The 11,384-nt window shown below is 41.1% G+C and overlaps 1 protein-coding gene across 1 annotated transcript; it reads left to right on the top strand.

Moving 5' to 3' along the window:
• Positions 1-3,758: 3,758 nt before the first annotated feature.
• LOC118230502 (prostaglandin F2-alpha receptor-like) lies at positions 3,759-10,075 on the top strand. Its single transcript, XM_035423595.1, has 3 exons — positions 3,759-3,927; positions 5,630-6,431; positions 8,945-10,075. Exons 2-3 carry the CDS (start codon positions 5,649-5,651, stop codon positions 9,263-9,265), a joined length of 1,104 nt encoding a protein of 367 aa, XP_035279486.1. The 5' UTR covers positions 3,759-3,927; positions 5,630-5,648; the 3' UTR covers positions 9,266-10,075.
• The last annotated feature ends 1,309 nt before the right edge of the window (positions 10,076-11,384 follow it).

Raw genomic sequence — 11,384 nt, 5'->3', positions numbered from 1 at the left:
GTAAGATCATAAATGATAAATGGCTTCACAACACATATTTTTTGCAAGCATCTTGAATCTCTGTGACCAGACTAAAGACGTTATCTATACACCATGGCTAGGGCTGACTGTCCTCTCTATTCTCAAGTCTTTAAACACTGATCGTCATCATCACCTAAATTCACACCTGTCACACCTATTTAAATAAATGTTGATCGTCCTGCAATAATGTGAGAAATTTACCCAATATAATATGATTATATTATGTCAGTTTTCACTGTCTTTAAAGTGTAAATCATTGCTGGCTTTGGTCATATACATAATTGATAGTATGCATATGACCAAAGGGAGGGAAGTTTTATTTTTATTGGTAGACTACTCCCTGTTTCATTGTGAAATAAGTGTCTACTGAGGTTGATTGTTCATTTGTGGTCTGTTGTACTAGATGTAGGATGAGCAAGCCTTCAGAGGAATTGTGGAGCTCAGCTCTGGCTACACAGAGCAACCCCTCTCATACTTATTCCCTCCCCACCACCATAAATCTTACACTCCCAGACTCCCAGACAGTTCTTGAATGCAAGCCCAAACGGATGCACATTTATTTCTCTGTTCTTCTGTTTTTAATTGAAAAAAGGATGGTGCATATTTTGTGGCTTTTAACAAATCAAACTGAAGGTTGTGCCCACTGGTATGCCTGCATATGAAGTTGCATGTGGTACATTTCATAGTGATCCCTTAGAATACATAGAAAAAAACAAGCCTTCTACATTCCACTGATGTAGTACTGAAGCAGCTGTTACATATCATGATAAATGCTTTGCAATACTGTCTCCACATTGCCCAACTGGACATGGAAGATCATCCGCTTTGTAACCTGGTAATATCCTCCTAAGACCCGCCAATTTGTTTTTGTCCCCTGCAAGGGACGTGAGTCTCTGGTCTTAATATCAAGAGCCATGCATTGTACCACGCAGAAACCTACACTACAAGGGACATTCGATAAAAATAAAATGAATAATATACTTTAAAACATCTTCACTGCAACATGTTTTTGTCATCTAAGACACTTGTCAAAACAATCAAAATTTCCGCCTAGCTTCAGAAGTAAAATATTCTGCTTAGAAAGTATACAGTTGAAATTCATGCAAAGCATGCTCAAAAAAGGTACTAACAGTGGATTTATTTTGGGAGTACAATCAAATTAAGAACAGTTTTCCTCACAAGTTCACTATGTCTCATAGTCTACATATCTCTCATCTGTTCCTGTAGCACTGATGAGGAAATGTCCCAATGCCAAGGCTTTACAGGAAAAGCAATGGAGCATTCAAATCAATCTTCGTTTCAGATTTTCCCGTAAAAGCCACCGCAACCTGGACACTTTAAGATAAGGCTGTTCAACAGGTGGCCCGGGGTAAAAAATTTTTGTCCAATACTCTTGGACCTTTAATCATTGAGAAGAAAAATGTTTTATTCAGATGCACCAAAATGCAGGTCTGTATTTTCAGTTACCACTAGTAACAGAACAATATGCTATATTAAGAAAGAAGAATGTACTTTGTTTACACACATATATAATACTTTTTATTCATACATTGTTCTATAAATATTATGCAAAAACCTCCCTTTTGCTAACATTTATATATACATGTCCCCTGGAAAAGTAGTTTAGGATGTAAATGACGGTCTAGACACAAGATACTCATTGTAATGAAGATGAGATTTAATGCTATAATAGAATTTCAAAGAAACAAAGGAACACATTTATTTTATTTTTCTGCTAATCTTTTCAATAAACATTGAAAGAGTTATTTTTCTGGATAATGGTAATCAAATTAGAAGTAGTTGACTATATGACAGTGCAGTAACTGGAAGTATAAAAACTTCCTTTGATAATTAATTGCACAACTCCTTGCATCTGGTTTTAGAAAACATTCAGGTTTCTGCTGGATTCAATTCAGTAATACTAATAGGATTGGTGGGGAATCTATATTTGTCACAGCTGAGAACCAACCCCTAATTAAGTTATGATAACCATCCCACAAATATTATCAAAACTGTTTAGTTTTCAGGAGGTTTTCAGGAAGCATTATTTTCTTTAGCCTGTGGGTTCAATTTGAGGCAGAACAGAACATTATACAGTCCAGACTGCTGGAATTATTGTTCATTAGTGAACCGAGTAGTGCTTTGCCAGTCATTATATTGGAATCGAAATTCAGTGGTCTTAGATTGTGGAATATACCTTGTGCAACAGAGACGTCAAATGGCTCACATTACATAATGTAAAGTCGCAAAACAGTAACCTATGGAAAGTTCACACTATTAACACAATATCACCAGTAAAACGTTTGAGGGAGGCAAGTTGTGCGTCTATCCCCAAACAGGAAATGACATAAAAAGGGTGGGGGTAATGTAGTTGTTAATACCACTCTGTTAAGACCCTGGACCTATAACCATAAGGCTCAAATCTGAGATGGCGTACTGCTGCTGTACCTGAGCAGTGCACTGAAACAAACGAAACGCCATAAAAAATATTCACATGGATAAGTTAATTATAAACAAAATGTATACATCGTTGTAGGAAAGTATATTTGATAAGCAACTAAACAACAACCAGCGATTTAAACCATCTGGCTGCATTCGGCTTAACAACTACTTCTTGTTGTGAATGGGTAATATTAACAACCAACATAATTCACACCCACCACTTAGCTGAATGACTTAATGCTGTTATTTGTTTATACTTATATCATTCCGTCGAAAAACACAGGAATGGTTGTGGCCCTAAACGACTGCACAGTGTTTATGCCAGCGGTTCAGGTTGCCTTCAACAGCTGCAGGGGCTGACAACATTAAGCGGTTGAGTCTGCCTTCAACAGCTGCAGGGGCTGAAAACATTAGTGATAGCCGCACTGTTCAGAATTTCATCCAACCTTAACCACCTGCCTTATCATTAACGATGATTTTGTTGCCATTTCGTTATAAAATATCAAGCGTCTGAATTATAAAACATATCAACTATCTTAATTATGGATGTACCCAAAGAGATGATAGGTGCATATTCTACAGTGCACCTATCTCATCGCTTTGGGCACATCTATAATTATGTATTTCAGAAAAAACAAAGTTTTACCTACAGAACTAAGAGTGGGCAGAATGCTATCAGGCACTGTGCGTTTAAAACGCATTGTCCTTTAGTTAAGATTCCTTAGCTTTGTCTGAAACGTATCCTTTCCGTTGCTCAAATAAACAAGTGTATATAAAACTAATGTATAAGAAATTGGGTCCAAACATCCCTTTAATCTCCTGGGTACAGTTGAATTTACTTCACTTGGTTTCCTACACAACGAGCTGTTTTAGAAGTCCTTATTGAATAGAAATATATGCGTCTGAAAAGCTATTATTTCCACCAGAAACCGAATGTAAAATGTCACTTAGTACTCACTCACGATGTATGTTTTCTATACATCGTATTGTAGTGTAATGCTTTTCCACCTGACCACTGTGAAGCTGTGGCAAATCGTTGAAAGTAGTTTCACTTAAAACAATTCCACCATAAATTCGCATAATTGACCACATTTTGGTTTGACCCAGTCGTTTGCTGACTGCATCGGTGTTGTGAAATGATCGCTTGGGGAGTAGGCTAGAGATAAATATTTACATATTGGTTAATTTTAGTTTGCATCTAAGGTTCATTTGTATTTTCTTCCGCTCTCGTATGTTATTTGGCACCTTGTACATCATTCCAGCACAGTGAAACATCCGTTTTGAGAGAGCACCAGATTACACAAAGTTAAACAGTGGACCCCTGGACCACGTTTTCACAGTCCATGATCCGTCTCAGTATAATTTGGAGTTCGTTTCTGAGGAACAGCTTCAACACATAGCAGGGGAGAAAAAACGCCTGAACGGCATCGTGGTGGATTATTTGGGATATTAGCCGTGGAAAAGGTAAGAATTCTCACCTCTGATATTTGGCTGGTCGGTGGCCAATAATCTGTTGTAGTTGCTCTTATGTGTTTTTAATTTGTGGTGATAAACCAAGTCCAACGAGTAGGCTACGTTTTGTCCAAATACAGTAGCTACGCCAGTTTATTTAATAAGATGTATATTTATAATTTTTGTAAAGCTTTGTATTTATTTAGGTATATCTTATTCGGTTTAGGAAACACGATTAAACATGGTCTACTGTGCATTTTTAGGTTGTATGCATGTAACTATGAAATAGTTATGATATAAATATCTAACAATATTTGGCTTTGAATACTATATGTCATAAATAATTTACTGCAAATCATACGTGACGTTCGGGAAATTGGAGGTCTGTTTCTGATAGCATTTTAATACACAAATGAGATTTTTTAAAAATGGGATATATTCATAATTATATAAAAGTATCAGGTATGCTGTGTGTCTTTTTAATGAGTTGAGTTATGCACAGACAAGCCCTTTTGTGGAGTTAAATAATGCATTATAACGATGATGTCAGTTTTAGATACTATGAAATGAAGGACCTTCAGTGTTCAGTAATGGCAGGATGATACTAAAAGCAACTATACTCCACAATTTTAAAGTTATTTGCTAAGGAATTTTGTTTGAGGTCTCACAAAGTGCAATACCAAATTTATAGATTCATATTTTCTTAGGATTACAAGTGGACATTGCAAATAGGGTTGTAAACAAGACAGAAGTCATGCTTGCTCGCTCGCTTGCTGAGATATGTCTGGAAACATTCACCGTCATATACTTTTTAAATCAGGCATAGAGTTAACTGATTTAAAATGATGTTTTTGCCTATGACTTCGTGACTTGTGAAATCAGCACTGGATACTGGGCTACCTCACACAGTAAGAGGGCTGCTCCTGCAGCAAGTACACTCAGCTTCTACCTCACGGTGAACATGCCAGTAAAGGAGAGCCTCTGAATGAATTTGTTTATAAGGACTCTAATTGTGCATGACGGTTTGGTTTTATAGCATGAAGATCCAGGCTCAGTCATGTGATTCGCTGGCAGTAGCTGAGGCTGGACACAAATGAGCTTGTCTTTTGCGTGGTAGGCTGGGTGGGTAGTCAGGGTTCCTGGGGTTGTGACTGGCTTAGCTCCGCATAGCTTAGTACCAGGCATCCCCGGGCCACCAGCTGCATTGAGTGAGTGACGCATTTCTCCTCCAGGAGTGCACTCACTATATGTACTGCACTATATTGCTTGCCCTGTGGGATGCAGTCAGCTAGGGGGAGTGCACATGCTTGAGCTGCAGTGCTTCTTGCCTGGGTGCATGTAGCACTGTGGCTTGAGAAGCACATTTGGTGAGGGAAACAAAGGGCAGATAACTTGCAAAAGAATGGGAGCAAAGTCAGCAAACTGTTTGGTTCTTTTTTTTTTCTACTTTTTTTAGATGCAAAGCACCTCATGGACTGGGCTTTTAACTCACTCACTCACCCTCTCACACACTTGCGTTTAGCAGGCTGAAGAATCTCCAGAAGGGGAAGCTAATAGCAGTCCAATAGCAGAATGGTGCTTTGCATCAATGACAGTGTGTCCTTGGTAGAATGCAAAAATATGTTGCCATAGTTGAAGCCATGTGTACCAGGTTAACAGAAGCCTACTGCTGAAACAGGAATGCAAAATTCTCAAATGGTCTGTCCCATTGCAGGCTGTCCGCTTTCCTGGTCATGTCCAGAAATGGGACCGCCAGGGAGGGATGTGGCCCCTCCAACAGCTCCTCCAATCAAACGCCCCTGTCTGTCAGAGACACCGTGATCTCCATGAGCGTGGGCATGCTGTCCAACATGCTGGCGCTGCTCATCCTGGCCAAGGCCTACCGCCGTTTCCGCCTCAAGACCAGGGCCTCCTTCCTGCTCTTCGCCAGCAGCCTGGTGACGACGAACTTCCTGGGGCACTTCATCAACGGCTCCCTGGCCGCGTACGTCTACAGCGTGGACATGAACTGGGCGGCCCTGGTCCACCGCCACGTCCTCTGCGACTTCTTCGGGGCCTCCATGGTCTTCTTCGGCCTCAGCCCCCTGCTCCTGGGCAGCGCCATGGCGGCCGAGCGCTGCTTCGGCGTCACCCGGCCCCTCTTCCACTCGGCCGGCCTCACCTCCCGCCACGCCAAGAAGCTGGTGGGCCTGGCGTGGCTCCTCGCCGCCTCGATCGCCCTGCTGCCCATCCTCTCCGGCCGGTCCTACGAAGTGCAGCGCTCGCAGAGCTGGTGCTTCTTCCGCCAGGAGGGGGCGCGGCAGTGGCTGGACGTCTTCCTCCCGCTCCTGTTCACCGGCGTGGGCCTGCTCTCGCTCGCCGTCTCCATCCTGTGCAACGCGGTGACCGGCGTCACGCTGCTGCGCTCCAAGCTCCACAGCAGGAGGAGCTGCAAGCGCACCTCCCAGCACCTGGAGATGATCTGCCAGGTCCTGGCCATAATGCTGGTGTCCTGCGTCTGCTGGGCCCCCCTCCTGGTAAGGGACCGTTATCCCGTTCCGCGAGGCCCGCTGAGCCTGATTGCGGGCGCTCGAAGGTGTCCTCTTATCTCGGCTCAGGGGGATTGGAATTCGTTAGGTAGCGACTTGCTCGTTATCGTCTGGCAAGGGTCACTGAGTCGGCAGCTTCCGAAATGGAATGTATGAATTCAAACCCCGATTTTTCCTGAGGTAGAGAAAAGTTGTTTTATCTTAGGATCACAGAGGCCATGGTGTTTCTCATCATTCATTCACCACACACACTTATACCCATTGGCAATTTAGAGTCTCCAATTAGCCTACCTGCATGTCCTTGGACCAGAGTACCCAGAAGAAACCCATGTGGACACAGGGAGAATATTAATTTAATAAGAATTAATTTTTAAAATTATTAATAATAATAATAATAATAATAATAATAATAATAATAATAATAATAATATTATACATTTATTTTATATAGCGCTTTTCATAGTATCAAAGACGCTTTACAATACATGAATTATCAAAAAAAAAGATATATATACAAATATACAGTAAAAAATCATACAATGCAGAAAATGCAGTGGGACCAGTGGTGCAGTGGTGGTAGGAGGGGGTGTGAGAGGGGGAAGACAAACATCAAGGGAAGGCTAGGGAAAAGAGGTGGGTTTTAAGACGTGATTTGAAGGAGGTGAGTGAGTCTGAGGTACGGATGTCAGGGGGGAGGGCATTCCAGAGTTTGGGGGCGGCTACTGAGAAGGCGCGGTCGCCAAAAGAACGGCGCTGAGAGGGGATTATGACATTTAAGATTTAATTTCTCTTAAACAAAAAGTTAAAAAAGAAAAGAAATTAAGAATGATTTAAATATGAATTTTTTTCTCATGGAATTTTGAGCTGCAAATTCACCATGCTTGTTTTTGGAACCGTTATGTGGTTCTCATAGCTCAGCAGGTCAGCCCATTAGGTACAAGCACATTTTTCTTTCTGTCAGTGAGTCAGTCACTCCATGACATCATAGTTAATAATCATTTCCATGAAACTCCAAGTTTACATGACCCCACTTCCTGTGAAACGTCATCTCATTCGCATTGAAGCTGTAAAAGGTCAAACCTTCTATTTGGCTTTTTTTCATTGCTATTTTTAACCGATGTATGCATGCTATTGCTTTCCTCTTCCTTAGGCTGGCATTTTTAATGAACGTAATTACACAATTTTGAGAAAGCAGAAAAGCACTCATTTAAAAACGATTAACATTTCTTGTAAACTACGCAAGATTTTTACTTTTTTAGAACCAAAATAAAATATTAAAAATGTGTAGGTATGAAAAAGTCCATCATTTCAGGGCTAAATACTTTGAATGAAGATTGAATCAATCCATTGCTTTTCTCAATAAGTGGGCCTTGACAGGATTTGACATTTCAAGTTTCCCAGCAGCTAATTTATTTCCGCCAATCATCTTCTGCTCAATTAAAAAAGTTTAAGCAAGTTGCTGGAATAATGTCATCTGTTGAAATTAATTACAGTTACTGCTGAATTGATCTAATAGATCTGACCTTAGCTCTGATATTAGAGAAACTCAGTTATTCATTAATATATTTGTCCTGTCACTAGGTTGTAAGATGCTTTGTTATTCGTGGGAAAAGGAAGGTCAAGTGTGGCGCACCGTTTCAGAGAGCTCAAAGCATTTTGGCTGCGGTCGGTGACCATTGAGAATAATGGCTAGTGGAGTGCTAATGATATATTGGGTTCTTGTCCACATTAGTATGGGCATCAGCCTGAAGTTACATCACATTCAAAATGCAGATCTGTGCACAGTGCCAAGCACTCAGAAATGAAAATGATCATCAAGCAGTAAATTACTCTATGCAAAAACAGTTGGGACGATAGATTTACAGTATGGGCTCTGTGTTCTTGTTGTGATATCTGATTTATTTACTGTGCCTTGTAGTGTCCCAGGCCTTCTTATGTTGCTCACTTTTTATTATATCCAGTAGACATACGTTTGCTTATATACTGTAGTTGTTGCTGTTATTTCCCTTTTATTGTTGTATTTGTTGATCCTGTGACACATATTTAGCCCTTTGAAGAGTAGGGTTTTTTTTAATTAGATTTTTCAAAATTCTGAGTCAGTGTTCTAGACCTCCATTGATTTTAATTACCAGACATGATTGTTACACCTGCATTAGAATGTTCAGTTAAGGACATTCTAATCACATATTTGTGATCTTACACATTATAGGGTTAATGTAGCATGCCATATTATTCCTGCATATTTTTATTTATATATACATCAACAGTACAGTACATTAAAAAAAAGACTTCAATACAATATTCTGGATTTTTTTTTAAACACATGAGCTCTTTACATTTCTTTTTTATTTTAGTAGTCTAGGAAAAACTGTCATTCAGATGTGCTACTTTTGCTGGTGTAGTACTGCCAATACCCACCTGGACTGTGAGACAGAAAGACATGTACTTTTTGTCTCCTGGCGTGTAGTAAGCACAGTCCCCTCTCTGGTCACTCTCTCTAGGTCACTGTCACCATCCAGACCATTCAGAGCCAGGGCCAGGTCCATTGGTGCTACAGCAGGATGCTGCTGGTGGTGCGCATGGCTGCCTGTAACCAGATTCTGGACCCCTGGGTCTACATTCTTCTGAGGAGGGCGGTCATGAAGAAGCTCTTCCTGGTGACCCACGGGTGCTGCAGAATGGGGCCCCTCAACAAGTGGAACCCTAGCAACCTGAAGGGCACCATGCGCGCCGGCAACTTTCCCCGCGGCGGGGCCTACTGTACGCGCCTGGAGGCGGGGTCCCTGCCTATGACCGCTATCAAGCCCGTGACCGGCCCCTGAGCTCAGGCAGAGCAAAATCCAGCCCCAGGCTTGCCTGCAGAACAAGCGAAGGCCTGTTTCAGGAAACTCCAGGCTTTATACAGAGAGGGGCCAAGAGGAAGAGCTGGAGACCCATGGAGGATTTGATACCCATTTACGCTCATTCTACACTGTGATGCTTATCCAATGGAATGTGAGAGTTTCCATGGGAATGCTGCCGGTAGGCTGGGCAGGGGATGCCATGCTGACTCTAACTCTTCCTCCCTGGACAAGGCTGTTCATCATCCCTCTTCTGGCCACAGGTGGCACTGGCACAGTCGGGATGCCCCTCCAGACTATGGGGCGCATTAATGATTTGGTGTAGCACATCTGCTCTCTTTCAGTCGGCACTCAATGACAAGTAGGGATCTGAATTGGTTTGTCACTGGTCTTCGCGGTGAGGCTCATAATTTCTTTTTAACTGACAGTAAGAGGGCCACATGTGCCAACTCTTGTCATTTTCAGTGTAAATGTTGTAAATGTTGTAGCTTGTGACATAAATATTTCACTGTAAATGTCAATTATAAATGAGTGTGGCTGAGCTGTGAACTCATATTAAAACATTTTTGTACAGGCCTATTCTTAAATAAGGAACATAATCTTCTCATTTAACACTACCGAAAGCCAAGTTACTTTCCACCTCACGACAAAGAACTGTGTTGTCCGCGTCCCTACTACTGCAGGTTTGAATGTGTTGTTTTTGTCAGTATTGTAAATTGTTACGTTTATTCAACATCTGAACTGTGTGACAGATAATGCTCATGTACACCCTGAGTATAGATTCATGTGAAATTTCTGGGCATGTGTCATGTTGATATTGAATATTTAAAATGGAAGGATTAAACACTAATAAAATCATATGGAGGATTAAATAGAATTTGTTTTTTAAATGTGAGTCTCACAAACATACGCCATTTCTCCACAACAGTCCTTATCAGATTAATGACAGCAGTCTGAATGCTGTCTGGAAAAGGGCTAAAATTAGTACATTCTTGGCCGTCTGTATGATGCTTAAATAGTGCATGTTGGGACATGTATATAATGTTTACTAGGGGCAGGATGAGACTTAGCCAGCCGGGTATCCCTGTGTTACTGCTGCATCAGCCAAATCAAATCAAACCCAATCACAATTTATTCATATAGTGCCATTTGTGCAAGATTTCAATGCAAAGTGCTTCACACAGTAAAGATAAAAAGATCCATAAAACAGCTGCAGCAAAACTGAAAACAGTAAAAAGACAATAAGAATAACAATAAAAAAATAATAAAACACTCAGTAATAACAAGAATTCTAACAATAAAAACAAAAGTAGTAATAAAAAACCAGTAAAATAAAGTAGTGGTAATAAATTGGATAGATAAAAGAAATGCAAGTGAGATAAAAATAAATAAGTAAATAAAAAATACAAGGCAATGAAAATAAGCAAAATAATAGAAGTGAAATGAAATATGTAAAAGCCAAACTAAAGAGGTATGTCTTAAGATTTCATTTAAAAGTGGCGATAGATTCTCAAGCCCTCAGGTCCTTTGGCAGGCTGTTCCAAGGGTGAGGACCATAGACACTAAAGGCTGCCTCCCCATAGGGCTTTGTCCTAATCTGTGGGACAACTTAAAGGCCACTGCTAGAGGACCGGGGGAATCTAATGGGAGAATATCTTAAAAGCATGTCTGAAGTGTATTTGGGGTGCAAGTCCATTGAGTGATTTGAAAACCGATAAAATGATCTTAGAATCTATTCTAACTAAACTAACAGGCAACCCAGTGAATGGACTAAGATGATAAACGCCAAATAGCATCTCCAAACCCCAGGCTACCAGCTCTCATTGATATGCCGCTCATGGGACTGGTGCCAACATCAGGGGCGGCGCCAAGAAGGTATAATATGGAAAGCTGTCCTGGGTACTGGCTGGTCCAGGGGGCCCTGTGTATGTGCATGTACAGGGGGGCCCTTTCTCATATTTTTTCCCCCTGCGCAAATCATCTTCTACATCTGTCCCTGACTAACTCTCTCTCTGGGGTAATGTGTGGTCTAGAGTGTAGAACAGCTGATGGCTGGGTGTGACTGATTGAATGGAGTAAAGGGGTGCTTGTAATTCAGTGA

This window comes from Anguilla anguilla, chromosome 6, assembly GCF_013347855.1.
Source record: "Anguilla anguilla isolate fAngAng1 chromosome 6, fAngAng1.pri, whole genome shotgun sequence".
Lineage (NCBI taxonomy): Eukaryota > Metazoa > Chordata > Actinopteri > Anguilliformes > Anguillidae > Anguilla > Anguilla anguilla.
This window is presented reverse-complemented; position numbering and strand designations above follow the sequence as displayed.